This window comes from Rhinolophus hipposideros (assembly GCF_964194185.1).
Source record: "Rhinolophus hipposideros genome assembly, chromosome: 24".
Classification (NCBI taxonomy): Eukaryota; Metazoa; Chordata; class Mammalia; order Chiroptera; family Rhinolophidae; genus Rhinolophus; species Rhinolophus hipposideros.
In genome coordinates, this window is record NC_138070.1 from 10,685,538 (window position 1) to 10,707,760 (window position 22,223).

Consider the following 22,223-nt stretch of genomic DNA (forward strand, 5'->3'; position numbering starts at 1 on the left):
TGGTTGTGACAATGTCGCAGCTCAGGCTTTCCCTCTGACTAGTTGGAGAATGTGCTCCCCTCCGCACTCTCCCCTTTCCCAAGACCACTTCCCAATCAGCCTCCTGCCCCCTCTGTCTCAGGGTGGGCTTCCTGGGGGTGGGGGGTGGGGGGTGTGTGCCCTGGCGTGTGACAGTGGGCCAATGCGCGAGAAATTCCCACGTGTACTGAACAAATGACAGCGGTCAGCCAAGTTGAGTTCACTTTTTAATGTTTTAACCATAATGCAAACAGGCAGAAATAGACTTTTGTTGAGTTCCACCCAATGAGAAGATGAGAACTATACAGAAGAAAGGCATGCGGCAAACACAGCCTGGGCAACCTCGTAAAGAGCGTGGGGTGGGTGTCAGTCCTTCAGGGAAGGTGCCGGGAGCACACGGGACACTTGGCGGAGATCAGCAGCATCGAGAGCTCAGAGGTAGGGGGGAAGGCCGCGTTCCTGACAGTGTGTGTGTCGTGAGATGTGACACAGTTCTGCCCGCCTCCCCAGCTCCCCAACCCCGGAATGGAACCCCCAGGTACAGCGGTGTGAGCAACCGAATGAGCGTGCTCTCTCGCTAGCCTTCCAGGAAAAAACCACTGCTGAGCCTGGAGTGGGTCTTTACAATCACAGCGACAACAAGACAACAAGGAAAACAGGGTGGAGGTGGGAGGCAGGGCACAGGTGGGCACTGAGCCTCCATGGATCTTAACCAGAACGGATGTTGAGGGTATCGCATGGTACTGACGTGGAGCTGCCAACGTGCTGTCTTGGGAGGGAGTTTGTGAAACCACACTTTTTAATTAATTCCTCCATCACAATCCTTGCAGTCTCAGTTGGGCAGCTGATAATGGAAACAGCCATTGGGCTGAGGAATGCTCTGCTTAGTCCAGAAGGCCTAGGGCAGCCAGGAGAGATTCTGTGGCCCCCCAGAGACATCTGGCGATGTCTGAAGACGTATTTGGTTATCACGCTTGGGGGGACTGCTACTGGCATCATCTAGTGGGATGGAGGGCAGGGACACCACTCAATGTCTTCCAATGCCAAGGTCAGCCCCCACCACAAAGAGTTCTTCAGCCCCAAATGCCACTAGTGCAGAGGTGGACAGACCCTGGGCTAGAATCCCCTGTAGCTGAGGTGTCGAGTCGGAACACTTGGATGCCCTGGAGTCATTTTCTAGAAGACTGTGGAAAGCAACATCGGAAGGAAGATTGGTTCCTGCCCGCCAGGGCCAGAGTGGGCTCTGTCCTGGGCTGCACAGACATTCCCTACTCGTTCAGAACCACTCAGATCATCTTGGACAAAACGAACCCATACGCATAACAAGTCATATTTACGCCTGACCGCCCCCCTTGCACGTGGCTTTGACAAGAGCAGAGACCCCAAGCACATGTTCTTTCTAAGGATGCAAGTTCACCTCGGTCCTCAGGACAGAGACACATCCGTGTTTGGGGAGAGGTGGCTGTGCCTATTGCCACCAGGTAGGGAATGGCAGTGGACTGAGGACAGGGTAGGTGTGAGAGAAAGAAGAGGCCAGGCAGGCGTTAGCCCCCCAAAGGCCAAATTCAGGTTCCTGGGGATCACGTGTGTTGAGTTCCTGGGAGGCAGACTGTCAGACCTGTGTTTCCTCCATGCCAGCTCCTGGCCTTTCGTTCTTGAGCCTTTAATTTGGATGCAGGAGACATTGTAAGGGTTGGGAGAAGAGAGGGAGTGTGGCCAGGTCACATAGGAAGCCCAGATTAGTAGTAGTTCTTCCTTCTTGTCATTGCAGGCAGTCGCAGTTTAATGTGCCAATGCAGACAGAAGGCGTTGTGGGAAAGCGGGCCTAGAGACATGCTGGGATCGGGGCCGTGGAGATAGAAATACACAAGTCAACACAGCCTGCAGAAACCAAAATCTTACAGCCACAGTTTTCCGCATTGCAGGGATTAAAAGGCTGCCCTGGGGGCTGGTGCTGTGGGGGTAAAGGGGCCCAGACATCTGGCTTGACCATTCTGGCAAAAACCACTCTGAGTTAGAACAATCTAACTTGTTTTGGACTCAGGGCAAAACCTGACCTCCTTTTGGAGCCCAAAGCAGGTGGCTGCTGAGAGCAAATCTGGCAAGAAAATCCTGTGTACTGAGTCCAAGGTCTGCTGACCTGGGGTCAGTTCTCTTTCTGTGCTTCTAGGCCTGGCTGGACCTTGGAAGGATTGACCCTGTGGACTCAGGGAGAAGCTGGTTATCATGTCAGCATCTCAAACTCATCTTTCCCTTGAGCCTGTTTGTGTTTCAAAAGGCCCCTTTCTCAACCGAGAGGCAAGAATCTTGACTTTCTTGTTTGTTTTCATCTTCCACAACAGATCGGTCCCAAGTCCTGTTGATTCAACCCTGGAATGTCTTTTATCACTACATCGGCTTCTTCCCTCATTCCAGCCTTGGTTACTACAATCAAGTACCGATAGGTCAACGGGCCGGCCATCATGCTCTATGCTGCGGTCAGAACATTCTTTTCCAAGCATAATGCCAGTCGCCATATTTCCCCCTTTCGTAAACACTTGAGGACTCCCTGTTGCCTACCAAATAAAGTCAAAATTCAGTAACATGCCACTCCCCTCTCCCCATCTTCTGGTCCCTGACCACCTTCCCAGCATCTCTCTCACCATTCTGACCCTCCTCAGCCTTCCAAAGCTGGGCTATGTCTGAGGCCATGCCCCATTCACCCTACGTGCTCCCTGTCCATGCCTTTCTTTTCACTGTTTCTACTTCCTGGCAAACCTGTCTCCCCAAAGCCGATGGAATCCCACCCATTTCTCAAACCCCAGACATTTACATCAATTCTAAGATTGGGTCCCTACATGCCAGACTCTGTCTAACCTGTAAGAAAAGAACTGTGTTTTGCTCTGTATGCTCCACCATGCCTTCTGATTACCGGAGAAGCAGGAAATGTTATAGATGAAGTGAAAACATAGAAATTGATTGCTTACATGGGCCAAGTGTTGTACCTGGGCATCTTAGGGGCAGTCTCTCATTTAATCCACCTTGTTATACAGGTGGTTATGCAGGCTCAAAAGGTTAACAATTCACCAGCCTACAGCTGTCTGCAGAAACAGAGGGAGCGTTAGCATTTGGACTCAGGTCGGCTTCCAAAACGCCATTTTAGTGGGTCTGAGCATTCCCCTCAAAAGAAAGCTACCTGGCTGTCTCCCTCTGTAGAAACCAAGAGAAAGCCATCTCCTCTCAGGGAGCTTAACTACTTCTGCTTCTTTCCCAACACTAGGTACGGGAATTACAGTAATGATAGAACATGACAGTTGCAGCTTTCCGGTTACTGGGGTTGGATGACCCATTCTTCCTGGCCAAACTTACTTTTGTTAAATGGGGTTGGAGCTACTGCAGGCCAATTCAAGGGGGAGAGGTAAATAAAAAGTCTATAACCTGGGTAACCCCCAAATGCCCAGTGAACCCTATTTTTGCTCACCTGTTGTTAAGACCAAAGTGTGCACCTATTTTTGGCTACTTGGACTGAACTAAAAACCACCACAAGAGGGCAGCACTTACACACCCTGGATCAGAACTAAATCCTAAATCAGAACTCTATTCTCCACTTCTTAGGCTTCTTATAGCCAGGCTTTTGGTACCAGGGATTCTGACAAACGAGAGGAAACAGATCAGCCCAGTCTCCTGTCCTCTAGCCAGTTGTGAAGCAGCTGTGTTGGGGTTGAAAGGTATTTACTTAAAAAAAATAATTCTTCTTGGGAACAAAAATTAGTCCTGGTTACATAATAATTTCTTTGGCCTTTCCGATAAAACAGAGTGTTATTTCCACCTGTCTGCCTATTGCTAGAGGAACAGAGATATATGAAGAAGGTGCCTGGCACAGAGTAAGTACTCACACGTATTTATTCGTTGGTGGAAAAGCATTCTTGCATAAAGCTTAATTTAGAGAGGGAAGCACGCTCCCTCTTTGAGGGAGGTTGAGCACAGCAGTTCAGTCCGTGGGGAGCTTTGTGATATCTTAGCAGGTATCTCCAAAAGGCTCAAGGGGTTGGAAAGAAATCCCCTAGGAGGAAAGCTACTAGGAGCCAGAATTGTGTGGGGTTTACAATAGGCTTCGCTCCAGGGTCGAAAGGGTTGGGGAGCATGCTGAGTGCTTGTTCTCTATGCCCATGGAAGCCTGAGCAGGAGCAAACAGGATTAAAGGCAGGCAGGGAGATTATAACTCTGTCCCAGGGATGGGACACCAGCGAGAGCTGCGAGGGTGGGTGGGGAAAGGCGAGATAGAGTTTGTCCTTGAACGTTAAGAGTCTTGGAAGTTGTCCCCCCCTCAACACCTCTTTGGCACCCCCATACTAAGGCCCTTCCAAAGAAGGCCAGGGTACTTTCTCTTTGGCAACCCCCCAAATTGAGCATCAAGAAAGAAATGCCCATTGTGCAGTATATAAAGGAAGTGCCATCTTTCTGTGTGACAAAACCAAACCAAACAGAAGGATGGGACTGGCTGAATGCTTCCCTTCCAATGCTGGGGGCACAGGGTAGGTCCCTGGAGGCTGTCCCTTGTGTGTGGGGCCACTGGGATTTCTTGGCTCTCTCTGGACTCTGCCTGCTATTGCTTTTTAGCACTTAAGTGTATAAAGGGACTCTTCCAGTGCATTTACTTGGAGAGGGTAAACTCAGTAGGTTGCCTGCCAGGCAGAAATTATACCTGCCCTGATTCCTGCTAAAGACTGCTGCCAATTTTTGATCTGAGTTAAGGATAATTTATTTGTCAAAATTATTTTGTCAGGTTAAACATTTAGGGGATCACTTTTAGAAAGCCAAAAGACTGAAGACCAGGTTCTTCCTACCCTGAGCTACGGTCCTGTAGGAGAAACCATGCGGTGTTCCATTACGCTTCCCTCCCCAAACCGGTTCCACTGTGACTGGCTTCCATTATTTTACCTCCAAGGGTGAAACAGCCAGCCCCATGTGGGAGACTAAAAACAGAACCATGACATCCTTCCTTCATATTGTTTCCAGTCTTCACAGCTTTACAGGTTGACCCATTTATACCTTTTAGCTTTATAACAACGAGGGGAGACTGAGGACAAGTGACTTGTCCAAAGTCACCAGGTGGCAAAAGCGAGAAGATTCTTATTTCCAGCACGCTCCCTGGGACCACACTACTTCTGGCCTCGAGGGTGGAATTGCCTCTGAGGGCCAAATCAGATGACTCCGGCTGGGGTGGGGGGAGCGGTTGCCCCATCCACTAGATGGGTTAATTTCCCAAGGAAGACTCCGCTAACTGGAGCCAGAATCTAAATACATCGAATTCGTTGATTTCCCCCTTTTTGTTAATCATCACATGCCCTTCTCCATGCCTGACCCTTTATAACCGGGACCACTTCCAAGTGTTACAGGGACACTAGCACAGACCCTTAGTTATGGAGTCAGCAGAGGCTGGGGCGCGGATCTTGGCCCAGGGGGTCTGGAAGCAACACACTCGCAAACAGACGAGAGGATGGTCGCGCCCCAGGCCCGCTGCGATGCGCACACACGCACAACCAGAACATCATTATAAAAAGGGTAAGGAGGGACTTCAGTGGCCGAGGGACTGGCTCAGAAAACGCTTCTGTGTTGCCCCTGCAGCCTCTCCAGGGGAACCGCAGAAAACCAGCCGTGCCACGAGCGATGCCCATGTTCCAGGGCTTTCACGCACCGCTGACGTCTCCTTGTCAGGAAGGGTGGGGGTGGGGGGACAGTTTTATAAGAGCCACTGCGGATTATAAAGGCATTGCATTGCAGCAGGAAAACTCAAGGAGGAAACCCAAGAAGGGAAGGGACACTGAGAGGCGAGAACCCAGAAGAGGGAAACCAGGACACGCGGCGACAGGACGAGAGGCAGAGCGGGGGCCACGCGCGGTCCCGTAGGAAAGGTTCAGCAGTGTCCACGCTTACAAAACCTGCTGCCACCCCGGCCGGAGCGCATGGGGCGGCCCCCCTGCCATCCGTCTGGGCAAGAGGATCCGGTTAGGAGTTAAAAACTCTGTGGGAAGAGAAGTGGGCAGGGGGTTAGTGCCACCGGAGCAAGACTGCTCTGTTTGCTTCAAGACCCAGAGAGAACCACCTAAACTGGGGGCAGCGGCTTCCACTGTCATTTCCTCTGTAGCCCCAGTGTCCTAGACGGGACCTGGCACCTCGTTGGGGCTTGTCTTGAATGAACGAACGAATGAATGAATGAATGAATGAATGCTTGCTCACTGACACAACTACCCAGGAAGGGGGACATTTAAAGGAGCTTTGTGACAACCGCTGGAGTTGTGATCTTAATGGCAAAGCACGCATCTTCTGGACATAAAAGTATGTTTTTGAGGCTGCCGTGTCGTCAGGGGAAAAAAGGGAGGATGCTGGAGAAATGGAGTGTGTGACCTATGCTCCCGAAAACGAGACGGCTGAATTCCTACCTAATTTAATGTAAAGGACACTGGGGTCTGCAGGCAACACGCCTGCAGAGGCGAGAGGATGGTCGGTTTCCAGGCATTCTGTGGCAGGGAATGGGGGAAGTGAGATTACAGTCAAGGCTCCTGCACTGAGGTCAGGTTTAAACAGTGAGATTCAACCCCAATATTGTGGGGCCCCGGATTGTTTCCAGCAATTTCCAGTGGAGAAGTGAAATTGGCAAAATAATGCCACTTGGGATTTGCATCAATGAAACGGGTTCCCAGCAATTTGCCACGCGAGAGAGGTGCTGTCAATGCTGGAAATACATCGTTCCATTAGGGGGAGCCCCAGGCAGAAGCTGGCATCCAAAACTGGGGCTCCCACACTGGAAGGGGTCTCAGAATCTCCCAGAGGGCTTGCTGAAACACAAACTGCTGTACCCTAACATAAGAGTTTCCGGTTCAGCTGGTCTGGGGTGGCCTATTTGCTTTTCTAACACATTTCCAGATGCCGCTGTCCCAGGAGGACCCCTCTGTGGGAAAGCCATAGTAATGAAATCAGACATCCCTGCCCATCAGGACCCAGAAGAGAGGGCTCTGCCCCCCCTTTCCTGTGGGATGGGGCCAGCTTACTCGTCGGTGTCTTTTTTGCTCTCCTCAATGAAGGCAATGGATTCAGATCTAAGGCGGTTTGTCACTTCGTACGTTCTCAGGGTGACCCCGAAAATATCCTCATGGTAGCGATTATCATCCTAGGGGACAAAAACAGTCAGGAAACAGCCCTCAAATGCCAGCCAAGGTCACCAAGAGGCGGTAGACGTGCCGACATGCAGGAATCGACTATCCCTAAAGAAAATGGTTCCTAAAGAAAGGAGGCCTAACCCAGTACCCCCTGGAGGCCCGTTGGTCTCCAAGACTGTTTCAGCAAAAGCCTTTTTCCTCCAAGGCATTCTCCAAGGGTTCTAGCCAAGATGGCAGAAAACACTTATGCTCCTGTCCAGGAACAGCGCTGCTGCTTTGTCAATTCTGAGGTCACATGGAAACCTCACCATTTTCCCCATTCCTCCCAACTCCTTACTCCTGCATGTTCAGACCTGGGCATGGCTGGGTTTAGTATGAAACATCACAGCCCTTAGAGACCAGCAGGGATGGGAGAGAAGAAAAAGTACCCGCTTAGCACTCAGGGAACACCTTCCCCGTTGCCAAAGTGGAGAATTCTTGGGCACAGTGATGCACTGATTTAAGTTCAGAAGGTTTGAAAGAGAGTTGTTCATGTGTAGAATGGCTTCATTGTTTTTTTGTTGGGTTGGTTTTTCATCCTTATTCTGCAGGGTTCTCAGGAATCTATTGAAGTATCTCCTGAGGGTAACAGCAAAGAGACTGAGTGAACGGGCCCTCTGCAGCTCTCCTTGGATCTCTGACATTTCTACCAAAAAGCTTTTCCGTTTTTTAATCTACTGGGGTTTAGCATCAGATTCAGAGCAAGGGCTTCTTCTGCAAAAAAATGTTGATTATTGTTCATTTAGGGAAGTAGGGAGAAAAATGGGATCGCTCCTGAAGCTTCGTGTAAGTCTAGATTCAGTTTTTTCTCTTTGGGGCAGTTGGTCACACAGTTAGGACTTCGGATGTAGGGCGGCTCCTAACCTTTGTGCAAAATAGGAAAAGGCATGTCTCCATCTGGGGTGGACCCAGTTCCATGCCAAGGTGAATGGCTTGGAGAACTAAGCATGGGACAGCTTTCAGCTCCCACTTGCCTCCCTTAGACAGACCTTTTTGTGCAGTGCCCAACCTGCACAACTGCACAGGAGAGTGCTACTGCTTGGTTCTGGGGGCAGGAAAACTTGGGTTAGGATGGTTTCTGTCTTGCTACGCAGTAGTTCATCCACTCGTTATTTTCACACACCACAGCTCCAACCATATTTAATACACTTACCTGCACACCCCACCATCCTTCCTTCTCTCTCAACTATAAGGGTAAATCCTCTATCCCCAGCCATAAACGGAAAAATGGGAGCAGGGATGTCATCATGGCTCCCCTAATCATTGAGACAGCTGGGGTGAGGAAGAAGAGACAGGACATCCCGGGGATGCCGGGAAAGGGATCCAAGAATCCAGCCCATCACTCACCCTCAGCCGGCTGATGAACACGCCAGCGTCCTCCACTGAGAGTTTTCCCTGCTGGGTCATGATGCGCTGGATGGCTTTGAGGACATCAGCGGCCATGGTGACGTCCCCGCAGACATAAATGTGGCCCCCTTGCTCCTTCAGGGCTCGGTACACGGGTTCCGCCAGCTGCTCTTGCAGGATATCCTGCACGTACTTCTGTGGGGAGCGTGAGGACCAGTGAGGAGCCGGGCTGTGTAAAGCTCCTGTGCAGCTCACTCCGTCACAGGGAGCAGAACCTGACACGGGAGCTTGTGGGCAAGTAGTACAGTTCTTCAGGTGACCCCAGGGGATTGTCGAGTGTGAAATCAGGGAAGAAGGAGATCCAGCCTGAGGCTGTATGAATAAGCTGCTTTCTACTTCTGCTGAGGACCCTCTAGGCAGCCACGTAGAACACACCCGAGAACCACCCAGTGGAGGAGCATAAGCGGGGGCGGGGCATTCTCTACCTGCTCCTCTCTGCAACAAGCAGTGGTCCCCCATGGGGTGTGAATGCCTGTACACTTGTAGGAGCGGGGGTTCTTACTGCAGGCATCCTAGGCGGGAGTGCCAGAGAAGCCCCAGGCGACAGCAAGAGATGGGGCAAGGTGAGGAGATGTCAGGTTATTCCTGTGCAAAGCCGGCTGCTGCAGCAATAGCTGGTGTAAGCAGTGGGCTAAGAGAATATCAAGCAGGCCCAAGGGTGTCCAATGGGATAAACAGCCCTCAGGGAATTTGTCTCAGTTGCTCCTGATGTCTTTAAGTTGTGTAGGAACCAACCCCTCGCCCGCCCCACCGTCCCCACCAGTGATGCTGACATTTAGCTAGTTAAGTCCTGGCAGGCCTATCGCGGTGGTTAAAATGTTGCTGTGCTTCTACACCCCTTGTCAAATAGCCACTACCCAGACCTCCAGAACGCTCCCCGCTCCCGTTGTCCTGGCCCCTTCCCTGGACCATCCCCCCGCCCACCAACCCAGACCTCCCCAAGTTCCAGTAGAAACAGGCTCCCATCCTGTGGCTTGTGTCCATTCTGACTGGTAGGGCTTCTTATGGGCTGTTTAATAGTGTGGTTTTTTTTTTTTTATATTCACATTAAAACATGTTTTTCATTGTGATAAAATGTACGTAACATAAGATTTACCATTTAACCATTTAAAAGTGTGCAACTCGTGGCATTAAGTGCATTCACAATGGTGTGCAACCATCACCTGTATCTAGTTCCAGAAACTTCTCATCACCCCCACTAAAGCCTCGTACCCAATGGCAGTCACTCTCCATCCTCCCCCCGCCCGCCCCACAGTCCCTGGCAACCACAAATCTGCTTTCTGTCTCTATGGATTTGGCTGTTCTGGACATTTCATGTAAGTGGCATAATATAAGATGGGCAATTTAGCATATGTTAAATATTCTACATTGATGTTTGTAGGCTCCCCGCTTCCTAAAGTACAGAGCAATTTCATGGAGGAGCATGCAGAAAGGGTAAAGGGGTTTCTGGGAGGGGGCGTGTGGGCTGTGGAGGGGACCGAGGCCAGGCCGGGGTTACCTTTGGTTTGTCTGGCTCCCGGGAGTAGGCCGTGTACAGTTCTCTGAAGACCCCCGTGCTCCTGGCCTGTAGGGTCTCCTCCCTGTAGATGTGATCTATCTTGGATTGCCGGCACCCAAAGACCAGGATCATAGGGCAGGGGCTCATTCCTGGGGACCAGGAAGACCTCGTGTCACCGACAGCTCTGACATCTGCTTTGAGGTGGTGCTGGGGGGTGGGGTGCTGGAAACCTCAGTGCTGCAGGTGCCATACAGCTAGGGGCCCATGAACGCTGGGGCAGGCCAGTATATGCTCTCTCTCTCTTTCTCTCTCTCTCAAACAGGTAAAATGTGCTCAGACTTTGGCAGACCTCTCTTCTCTGGGTCTCAATCTTCCCTCCTGCCCCGTGTGGGAAGTGCTAAAAGCCCAGACGTTGGAGCTGTGGCGCCTAGGTTCCAATCCCAGCTCTGGGTGACAATGAGCACCTTCCTTAATGCTCTGTCTCCGTTCCTCATGTCCAACATGGAAATAATAATAGCAACTACCTCACAGGGTCATTGTGAGACACAAATACCAAACATCACAACTCTGCCTGGGACAGAGCAAATACTTTATAAATATTAGCTCTTCCACTAGAACGACAGTTCCGCAGGGGCATTTTGTGTTTTTAAAGGTGCTTCTGTCTTGTTCATTGCTATGCCTCTAGTGCCTACAAAAGTGTTTGCCATTTATTAGGTGCTCAAGAAATCCCTATTTAATGCATGCCGCCACTGTGGGTTTCTTTTCCTCTCTCCTCTCAAAGCTGATCTGTGCGTCTGTCACACAGCAAAGCCTGCTGTTGAGTAAGAGCCTCTGAGAACCTCATAAACACACATGTGATAAGGCTTCATGCTTACCCTTTCTAGGGCTGCTAGGGCTGCTTGAATTTTAAGAAGGGGGTCCTATCTTAACAGTCAGAGAAATGTGGAATTTCAGTCCCTAGGATAAGCTGAGTGGGAGATTTGTTTGGACAGGTCTTTTTTTTTTTTTTTCCAGGTCAAGTTGTCCTTTCAGTCTTAGTTGTGGAGGGCACAGCTCAGCTCCAGGTCCACTTGCCATTGCTAGTTGCAGGGGGCACAGCCTACCATCCCTTGCAGGAGTCAAACTGGCAACCTTGTGGTTGAGAGGACGCGCTCCAACCAACTGAGCCATCCGGGAGCTCAGCGGCAGCTCAGCTCAAGGTGCCATGTTCAATCTTAGTTGCAGGGGGCGCTGCCTACCATCCCTTGCGGGACTCGAATTGAACTGGCAACCTTGTGTTTGAGAGCCCATTGGCCCATGTGGGAATCAAACCGGCAGCCTTCGGAGTTAGGAGCATGGAGCTCTAACCGCCTGAGCCACCGGGCCGGCCTGGACAGGTCTTTTGAATTACATCATGGGTCAGGTCACTACCATGCCCTCCCCCCCACCCCTCCCCCAGGCAGTAATGCATTGGAGAGAGAATGCCATCACGTCTCCGGGCTGCTGAGACATAGGTGGGCCTCCCCAGGTCCAGCGGTGGAAACCAAGTGGCTACTGGACCATGACCCACCTTTGTGTTGGATATCAAATTGCCGCTGCTGCCAGAAGCTTCGGAAAGGGGCGATGCCGGTGCCCGGGCCCACCAGGACGCAGGGCACTTGGGGATTTCGGGGCAGGTGGAAGCTGGGTGCTCTGTTCAAGGAAGAGAAAGCCAGAAGGCTGGCTGAGGCAAATGGGCTCAAGAACAGCTGGGTCTTGGGAAGACCCGGAGGCTGGCTTGGGTAAAAACACAGCAGAACTTGCAGCTCTTCAGCCTGGGCCAGGTGCCCCCTAGGGTGGGACGTCCCGCAGAGTTGGGGAATTCCCAAAACAGGAGGTCCTCAGAGTTTGGCTATCACTCCATTTCTCAATTATCCCCTTTGCTGAGCTGAGCCACCAAGGGCAGTGGGATTGATTTAACTCAGGGTTTCCCTACCTCGGCACCGCCGACATTTGGGGCTGCATACTTCTCTATGGTGGGGGCCTGTCCTGGGCATTGAGCAGCACCCCTGGCCTCCTCACCCACTAGATGCCAGGAACAACACCCTCCAGCTGTGACAACCAATACTGCCTCCAGACGTTGCCAAATTTTGTCCCTGAGGGTGCACAATTACCCCCAGTCGAGAACCAGTGACTTAAACATCTGTGAGCTCTCCTATAATCAGGGAGTCACAGACTTCAGTGTACAAAAGAATCACTGGGGTGTGTGAAAAACGGGTGCAGATGTCTGGGCAATGCAGTTTAAGTCTGGACTCAGAACTCTGTATTTTTGAAGCTCCCCTGACGCTCTGTGCACCATCCCATGAATGTTCTACCCTCAACAGTTGAGAAAAATGGCTGGCCGAGGACACCAGTCAGATAAAGACGTCCCTGGCTGACAAAGCCGGACCTAGCGTGGGACTCAGCTCAGGCATATCCTTTCTCTTCGTATTTTTTTAAAGTTATATTTTTCATTTGGTTGGTTGATTGTGATAAGAGCACTTAACATGAAATCTATCCTCGTAACAAAATTTTAAGCGTACAATACAGCATTGTTATTACCTCTAGGCAGGAATATCCTTTAAAACTGAGTTTGGGCGGAAAGGCTTTGATTGATGGGGTTATGGGCAGGTGTTTGGATCTTACCTGTCTCTAAGAATCTGGGGGTACCTGGGGTGTCCAGTAGAAGGTGGATGGAATTCCCTGGGGTGCAAATTCCATGAAGGCTGAGCCTGCATTTGCCTGGTTCTGTTCTGCAGCCCCAGCGTCTAACGCAGTACTTGCACTTGATACATATCTGTTGCATTGACTTGACCTTGAGTAGAGGACGTCCTTAGCTTCTGTCTCATGATCCTGTTTCCTTGACAACTCGGAAGGATGCAGAATGCTGACCTCCATCCCGTCTGGCTCAGCCAACTCTCTAGAACCCTTCGGGCTGGTCCACCCACCCCAATTCAGGACATCAGTGTGCAGATTTGGGATGACTGCTCCTTTCCCTTCCTTTGCCACTCACCCTCTCACGAAACAGGGGACCACTTCATCAGACTGTATCCGGTTGAGCCAGGAGGAGCACACGCCGTGGTGAATTGGTCCTTCTCCATCTGGCAGAATAATCAGGGTGGTTTGGCTCACCTACTGCCCCCAAGCTTCTCCGCCATTGGCCTCCCTCCTCCCTTCTGTCCAGAAGGCTCACAACCCCATTGCCAAGTTTCTGTCTTGGAGCTCCTTCCTTTGAAGGGAAAGAGGAAATGGTATAGCTGGGGGGTGAGCGTGTGGCTGGGAGAGTGCCCAGGGTTCTGCTGGGTGCGGGTGGGTCGGATTCCAATCCTGCCCACTGAAAGGGCCTTGGTTAGTGTGCTCTCGGTGGCCTGCCGGGATCCTAGTCTCGGAGCTCTCCCAGGCACCGTGCATTTGAATTGCTTTATCAAGGAAGAAAAGCATGGGAGGAAAATGTCAGAAAAAAGTTGGGTGATTTGACTGACCTACAAGCAGTGGGATATCCTGCAGCAGAGAGCTCCCTTCTCCAAGGAAATGGGTGATGGTGGCTTGTTCTAGCGCCTGCTTTGAAGGTGTAAAAAGGGGTCTCAGGTTTGGGGAGTAATACACATCTCACCTCCTTCCTTCCTAATTCTGCACGGAGTTGGCTCTGCCTAAGGGGACAGTTTGCCTGCTCGGCTCCTTCCCTCAGTGTCCTGGTTTGGGGGTGGGTCTCTGCCCAGGGGTTTGCAGACCTGCAGAGGCCCCTGGGGGAGGGGGAGCGGAGGCGGGAACGCAGACTCAGAGCCTCTCCCAGCGCGTGTGCCCACCTCGGGTGCGGTAGGAGACGATGGCCACGGTGAGGTGTACCTCCTCAGGGTACATGTCTGGGGAGGAGCTGATGGAATAGTAGCGAGGCTGCAACAGGTTCAGCTGGGTCAGGAGCAGGGTGGCCGGCATCTGGATGGACCGGAACTCCTCCAGCACCTCCACGATGGTGGGGTTCTTGCCCCATTTCCATTCCTCGTATTCCTGCAAGCCCTGGGCCAAGGAGAGGGGCAGAGGAAAACTCGTACTCAGCTCCGGGTACAAATATCCAATGAGGGCTTGAGCAGGTCCGGGGAAAAAGGCCAATACAAATAATACTAGTTCACACTTACATAATAATTGTTCTATGCCAGGGGTTCATTCTCCTTACGACCTCATGAACTAAGTGTGATAAGTGTGATCGTTATCCCAATTTTATAGATAAGGAAACTGGGGGATATAGAAGTCCCCTGGCTACAAGGTGGTGATGCTGAGTTTTGAATCTAGGTCGGGGGTGGCAAGCTTTTGCCTGCAAGCCAAACCGGGCTCACCACCTGCTTAGATGTTTAAATGGTTGGGTGGGAAGGAGGCGGGGGAATAAGAAGAGCACTAGTCCATGACACAAGAATTCAAATTTCAGTGTCCATAAATAAAGTTGGATTGGAACCCAGGCACACCCACTCACTTATGTATTATCTACACTATCGGTGCTATAACGGCAGAGACGAATAGTGGGACAGAGACCAAATGGACCGTGAGGCACTTACTACCTGGCTAAATATTTACTACATGGCCCTTTATGGAGAAAGCATGCTGACCCCTGTTCTAGGCAGTCTGGCCCCTGAATCCTGACTTCTGACCATCACACTCTCCTGCCACATATAAAGGTCAAGAGAGACACTGTGGAGGAAGTCATGGCTTGCAGGTATAGCATGCAGACCTGTGACTTGTGGGTTGGCCAGGCTGGAGTTGCTTCTGCACTGAGCATGCTCAGACCGTAAACGACAGCCCTGAAGTGAACAGGTTAGGGTGTGGGGGACCATGTTCGGGGGAGTGTTGACAACAAAGCCCAGCTGTTACTAGGGAACAGAGACACTCCTTGGGGGCTCTGGAGTTATTTTTCCTACATCTCAGAAGCTGCCCTGGGCAGTCCTTATTGCTTTTGGGAGGCTCAGATTTTGAGGAGAGATAAAACCCATTATAAGTGCATTCTACAACAAAGACTTTTCCCACATCCCTAAAGACCATCCTTGCTTTATTTATAGGGGATGGCATCCTTGAGGACGTGCCTTCCAGATCTCTAGCCTCATTGATCTCCCACTACAGGGGCACGGGATTGGCCAAGAGCCCCAGCAACTGCTCTCTGAAAGTGACATCCACCTGAAACTGACATGGTCACTTGGGTGGCCCTTCTTTAGACTGCAGAGGCAGCCCTGGACTCTTCCATTCAAACTTCCTTTCCTTTCCTTCACTTGGCATTAGACTTGTTTTGAGGTCTGATAGTTCTCCCAGCCTTATCTGACTCCCTTCCCATTTTCCTCACACCGGTGTTTCCCTTAATAAAAATCCTCGCTCATTTAATCCCATCTTAGAGTTGGTGCTCTTCAGAAGAAATGGACTAATCCATACAATTATAGCAAATTCTACTTTAAATAATCCCATGCAAACAGTGCAAGCTCTGGTTCCTCTTTACATTAGCCATCCCCCCTCATTAATTTAGAATTTTAAATCGAAGTTCTACATGTTTAAAAAGTTTAAACTCTGCACAGCTTATAATGAAAGATAATGCTCGCCTGTTCCACCTCTCCAATCTGTTTCCAACTCCCCAGAAGTAACCATGTACAACTCTTTTAAGTGTTTCTTCTGCTGTTTATTTTCATATTTCTAAATAATATGCACTCCTTGAATTAGCCTCTTCCGCACTGACCACCTCTCCTGGCCAACAGAAGAAAGCTAAACCATTCTTTGGTTTTTCCAGGTAGCATTTGGATCTGAGCAAGGCTTTGCAATAGCTTGGGGGAGATGAGTCTTTGGTTTCTAAGCAAGGGTGAGAGAAGCTGTGTTAGTTGGGTTCACTTTGCCATCAGAGGCCTTCTATACCTTGAAGTCCTACTTACAGTGCCTCTGCATGGGAAAAGGCTTATCTTTAAAACAGAGCCCAATGGGATCCTCTGTCTTTTTCTTCTAAGCACTGGCTAATATGGACACTCAAGGGTCCCAAAGGAAAGAACTTTGAGAATCAATGATGTCACTCTTGTTCTGTCAAGCCTTAGAACCAGGGTGGATGGTCAGGACGAGCCCAACTGCACTAGCCAATATGGTGACTTTCTGCAAACTGGAAAATGGCCATCCTTACCCAAGACTGCCATCTGCTGGAAAAGTGTTGTAATAACTCTACGTCTCTCCGAGGACGAGGAGGTGAAAGGCGCCCCCTAGAGGTTGTAGGAGGCCAGGGACCCACCTTGCTGAGGACCAGCAGATGCTGCCTCTCTTTCTCACTGGTGGCCAGGGAGGCAAACTGCTGCAGCTGCAGTGGTGTCGGGGGCGTGGTGATGTCCAGGTAGTACTTGAAGGCCTGGAAGATGGTGCAGGGCGGGAGGCGGTGCTCATCCGTCCAGTTACTGATGACTCCTGTGGAGGCACAATGGAGGTTAGGGGAGCGTAGGGGAAGGAGAGGGTCTGAGCTCTGAGGGCTTGGGCTCAGCTCAGCTCTCCATCTTCCATCTTCCACACCTACACCCAGGCTCCTGGGTCCCGCGTGATTACCTCATGTGTGCAAGGAGCCTATCCAAAATCAATCGAGCAAACTAGTCCGAAAGTTTTAAAATAAACAAATATTAAAATAGCACGAGACAGTCCCCTGGCATTCTATGCAGTGAGCCACCAACTGCGTGTGAGCTGTGAGTCTATTTTGGCTCTGTCTGTCCTCTCACGGTGTCAGCCTCTCCCTCTTTTGAGTGGGATGATAGTGTTTAAAATTACAAACATGGTTAACACTTACCTAGTACTTTCTACATGGAAAGTACTATTCTCAGCACTTTATATTATTAACTCACATAGTCCTTCTCATCTCCCCAAACTCACAAAACCTAAGTGATAGGTGCTATTATTATCCCCATTTTGCAATTGAGAAAAACGAAAGCATAGAAAAGTTCAGGAATTTGCCCAAAGTTGCACAGCGCATAAGCATGACGTCAGGCAGTCTGGTTCCAGACCTTGTTCTAACTACTATACTATGCTGGCTCTGTGTACTTTTCATCTTACATAACGCCTACACACAAGCCTCTACTTTATCAACCCAAGATAAAAAAGCATAGTTCCAACACGGAGTAAGCAAGAACTGTCTGGGTTGGATGGATTACGAGAAGGTGTGTCTCCAAAGTGGTGCCTTCCTACGGGATTTTCAGGAGGCTTTGTCTGCATACTGTTTTCACATTCTGACTTTATACCCCTGCTCCTTTGTAAAGGTGATGGATCACAGGCTGTCATGGAAGCCACTGCCGTTCCTCATGCCTGAGCCCTGAGCTCACCTGCATCCATTGAGACAAAGCATTGAGAGCGGTTTGCCTCTGAAAGTTCTTCAATGGGGATGTCAAGAATGATCACTAAAACAGGTGATCTTGACATAATGACGTCAGAAATGTGATTCAATTCTTAACTGACCATCGAGCTTCATATCGTGCCTTTTGGTTCTCGGAGTAGGCAGGGTCAGATTCCGGTTGCTATTTACTTGTGGGGGCAGTGGGGCGGTGGTCACAAGGAAGGAGAAGGAGTGGGCACTGCACAAGTCAGTTTCTAGCTGATAACGGAAGGTAGAAGCCCCTTTGCCCACCGATGAACCACGGATGTCCTGGCCAGTGGACCAAGGTCGTTCAGAAAAGAGAAATGGGGCATCTTCCATTTCATAAACTGGAGGTGACAGAGACCCACTCTCCTACCTGGATTGGCGATCGGGAAGAAGAATGGCTCTCCTCTTCCCCAGACACCAACTGCCTCTGGAACTTTCTGGAGAAGGGAAGGGCCCTTGGGAGGGGCCAGGTGGGGTGCCCCGCATGGCCATAGTTACCAAGAGCTGTGTTCCGCTCCTCCAGCAGCTCCACTTTCACCAGCTGGTTGACCGGGGGTGCATCCTCCAGCCGTTCAATCAGGGCGTTCACGAGGTCCTCGTGATTGCCAGGGAAGACGCCCAGGTGGTCCCCAGGCTGGTACTGCAGTTCCTGATTCCCGTTGGTGTGGAGACGCACGAAGATGGTTGATCGGCTGGAGGGAAGGACAGGGGGCCAATCAGAGAAGGCCCACCCGCTACTGCCCCCTTTCTTTGCTCCTTTGTCTGTCCTATGACTGCAGTTCCCCTCTCCCCATTCTCCTGAGGCCCTTGCCAACCAGACTTCTGTCCCCATTATCCATTCACGGCTTGTAGCAAGGTCATCCAAGTGCTCTTCATTGCAAATCCAATAGCCGGTCCCAGGCTGTTGGTCATGACCACGGGTGCAGCACTGGACACGGCTTCTCGTTTCCTCCTCGTCATGGATTCCAGCCCCCAGGCTCTCCTGACCTTCTCTCTGGCTGCCCTGCCTCAGTCTCCTTTGCTGGTTCCTTCTCATCCCCCCAAACTCTGGGCATTGGAGGCCCCCAGGGTTCAGTCCACAGACTTTTTGCTTTTCTATCTTCCTGCTCCTTCTTTCCTTTTCTCTATAGCAGTTACTATCATCTGACCTATAGTAGAGTTTACGTCATTAGCTGGTGTGTGGGTGTCCCCCCCCTGGTTCCCCCCCTTTTGGCTCCCCCCCACCCCCCGGTCTCCAGGACAACATAAACCCTCGAAGGCAAAGAATTTGTCTGTTTTGTCCACTGTTCTATTCCTGGCACCTAGGACAGGGCACGGTACATAGTAGGTGCTCAGGAAACATTTGTTGATGGAAGGAACCTCAGTCTCCCAGCTGCTGAAACAGGCTCTGTTCTCAGTACCAATCAAGGTTCTCTTAGCAACCACCACCCCCTTGGTGCTGAAACAGTGACGTCCCCATTTTGTGAAATTCCATTTCTCTTAGGAATCCCAAGCTCCATACCCTTCTGCAACCAGGGTCTTCATATTGTTATGGAAGAAGGAAAAGGCCTTGGCCTTCAGCTTGGATTCTTGTCATATACAAATGCACAGATACTATAGAATTGAGAGATCTAAGGAGAAACCCAGAGAGAACCTCATTTATGCCTGCTGGGTCACGCCCTTTCACATTGATTTTTGTATTTCAGGTGCAGGAGGCCTGGGCTAAGTGAATGGCTTCCAGAATGAATTCTCAGATTATGATTATTCCGGTCTTTGATAGAAGTTTCAGTACAGATATTGAGTTTTTATACAATACCTGAAAACTTTGGGATTGATTACGTTGGTAAATCAAATCCTCTGATGTGCCTTTTCTTCATTGCCAACTGGTTTTCAGTGGAGAGACACTTGATATTCAACATGAAGTTGGTACATTCTCCGTGGTATGTAAATTAACACTTGAATAGACTAATGGGACTCGTTATTTAAAGGAATTTTTGGCACAACCAAGAGCCTTTTGTGCTGCAAATAGCCACCATTATTAAAAATAGCTGTGCTGGCACGTTTGCTTTTTGGGGTGTCAAGTGTTTTCTTGAGGCAAGGAACCCCTTTCCTTAGTATGGTGGGGAACTTGGTGACTGAAATGGTGAATGGGGGTGTGAGAGTGTGGAATCCCACTCTCCTTTCCTAGATGGATTTTGCCCTCTCTGAGGTCCTAATTTTTGTCAATTATATGGACTTGCCTGAGTGGTTCTGCTCTGAGCTCACACCCATCTTGGTTCCTGGAGAGCAAAGACTTCACAAACCCTTGCCAGCTCCAGGAAGGGAATTAGCAGAGGCCCACAGCCAGCAGGGGGCGCTGTGGGGTCGCTAATTTGGGAGCATCTTGAGACAACCACAGGAAGCCTTGGAAAGGCTCGCAAATCAATTCCCACTTTCTCCCAGATCATCACGATTCCTTTCAGAAGTATATTTGCCTCTGTTCTTTTGGCCGGTACAAAATAGAAATGCGGAGGACCCGAACTTGCTGAGCTGGCTCACGTTCATAGCCACTTCTCCCAAGTCCTCGTGAATGTGGCAGAACGTGGTCAGGCAGATAAGGGGCAGGAACGGGGATGAGGCTGGCAGGTGGGCCCAGGCTCTGTCTGGGCTGGGAATTTAACCAAGGGGACTTTGCAAGCCACTGACCAGGTATGGCTTGTTGAGTGGCTGCATGGTCCCAGGTCACCTTGATGAGCCGGCCCTTGAAGCTTTGCAAGAAGCTGATCCCTGGCGGATAGCACTAGCCTGGAGACAGACTGTCTTAAATCTCAGTTCTGTTGGGGGTTTCTAAGTACAGGATTTTGCAGGCCACTCATTCATTCATTCATTCATTCATTCATTCATTCATTCATTCATTCATTCATTCATAAAGCTTGGGGCACGCATAGATCATTGAAAGTATTAGGGGAGGAAGAAAGGGTAGTATTGGGGAGTTAGCAGCCATCTGGGCCCTCTTCACTGCTCCCTCAGAGTAGCTCCTGTTTGTGATATATTTATATCCATATACAGAAGCATAACACACACACACACACACACACACACACACACACACATACGTGTGTGCACTGGGCAGTGGTTCAATGACAGTTTCTCAGATGAAAAGAATAATTTGCTAATGTCCAGCATTAAATAAAAAAGAAATGAAAGCTAATATTCATTCTTCAGTGAAAAGTGTAAACATTGTCCATCACGAGCGGTTTGAGTTAATAAGGTTCATTTCATTCAACAAATTTATATTACGTGTCAGGCATTGTTCTAGGGTGAAAGACTGATGGAGAAAGACAACAAAGTACCCCATTCTCATTGAGAAGTAACTTAGAAAGATCTCAGATGGGGTTGGTGACATGGATGGGTGGGTGGTGATGGATTGGGGGCACTGGGCTAAGAGACTACCAGATAGGATGATCAGAAAGGCCTCTATGGTGATTTGACATTTGAGCAGAGCCCTGGACAATGGGGAGCGTACATGCAAAGACCTGGGGGAAGAGTGTTCCTGAAAGGGGGAGTAGCATGTGTCAAGGCCCTGAGGTAGGAAATAGCGTGGCACGGTCAAGGGAGAGAAAAGAGGCTGGAGTGTTTGGAAAGTGAACAACGCAGGGGTGAGTAGTGGAACCAGAGAGCTGGGCGGAGGCCAGATCAGGAGGGCCTTATCATGACCTGTCATGGCAAGGAGTTTGGAAGTTTCTGACATCCAGCGGGAAGCCATTGGAGGGTGTGAAGCTGTGGAGGGAGAGGCTTCCATGTACGTTTTAAAAAGATTACTCTGGGTGCTATTTGGAAATTAGATCTTGGAGAGAAAAGCCAAGAAACCAGGAGACAGACTAGGTGTCTATTGCAGCCAATCAGATCCTAGGTGATCATGGCTTTGCTCACGGTGGCAGCTGAGAGTGGGATGAGCAGTGTGAGAGGTGAGGAGGACACTTGAGGTTTTTGGCTTAAGCCAACTGTTGATGTCCTCTGTTGAGATGGCGAAGGCTGGAGAGAGGCAATTTAGCTGAGGGGAGATGGGAATCAATTCTCCAATCAAAAACTCTCTACTGTAAGGTCCTGCCACTCTCCAAGATAGTCCAGTGCTCTGGTCCCTTCTGCACTTTTATTCCTGCCATTCTCTTCCTAGATGTCCCTTCTCCAGTCTCGCTAGCTTATCTAAAGCCTACCCTGCATTTTCCCTCCTCCTTCTGACTTCTGGGACTTACATCTGTACCCCACCAATTAGTGCTCCATTATAGTCTCTTCTGCATTGTTTGCTAATTGTTCATACATTAGAAAATTTATTTCTGGGCCAGGCAGTCACTGCGGTCACTTTTCTCTTTAGATTTGCAAGGACCACCCTTGCAAAAGGCTGTTTACTTCCTCTTAAGCACTTTGCTTGCAATTAAGGGTCTCTAGTGTGGTGATTTGTGATATCCAACCCAACTGTGGCCTTGGGCAGGGGAAAATGGGAGAAAATGTTATGCTTTTTCACTCAATTATTCCTTAAAAAAAACCACCCCAAACCTTAAACAGCTGCCAATGGTAGTAAGCCTGAAAATAGGTAGTGCTACAGAGCATGCTTTTAAAGAGAAAAACACCTAGACACAATTTGATCCTGTTTGGTGCTAATCCTGTCTTCCAGTTTCTAACCTTGTTGAAATAGTTTCTTGTAAATCACTCAGCCTAGAGTCAGTTGCCCTTTCCAGAGGTAGGAGAGGGGTTTATTCTGGGACTTTGGTCCAACTTAGCATCAAAACATTTGCAAATTAACTTGCTTTTTATG

The 22,223-nt window shown here is 50.0% G+C and overlaps 1 protein-coding gene across 5 annotated transcripts in view; it reads right to left on the minus strand.

The window, feature by feature from the left end:
* Positions 1 to 232: 232 nt before the first annotated feature.
* The window catches only part of NOS1 (nitric oxide synthase 1), a gene marked incomplete at its 3' end in the record, with an annotated part of 105,868 nt that continues 83,877 nt past the window's right edge, over positions 233 to 22,223 (minus strand). For 3 of the 5 annotated variants that reach the window (XM_081037071.1, XM_081037070.1, XM_081037072.1), the window contains exons 21-29: positions 17,948 to 18,141; positions 16,343 to 16,512; positions 13,905 to 14,115; positions 13,112 to 13,199; positions 11,651 to 11,772; positions 10,102 to 10,250; positions 8,544 to 8,738; positions 7,050 to 7,168; positions 233 to 6,022 (exon numbers count right to left, since the gene is read on the minus strand). In XM_081037071.1, coding sequence (XP_080893197.1) covers positions 6,007 to 6,022; positions 7,050 to 7,168; positions 8,544 to 8,738; positions 10,102 to 10,250; positions 11,651 to 11,772; positions 13,112 to 13,199; positions 13,905 to 14,115; positions 16,343 to 16,512; positions 17,948 to 18,141 — 1,264 coding nt within the window. Of the gene's footprint in view, positions 6,023 to 7,045; positions 7,169 to 8,543; positions 8,739 to 10,101; positions 10,251 to 11,650; positions 11,773 to 13,111; positions 13,200 to 13,904; positions 14,116 to 16,342; positions 16,513 to 17,947; positions 18,142 to 22,223 lie in introns of those variants that run through there. The other 2 variants (XM_081037073.1, XM_081037074.1) reach the window with 1 other exon arrangement.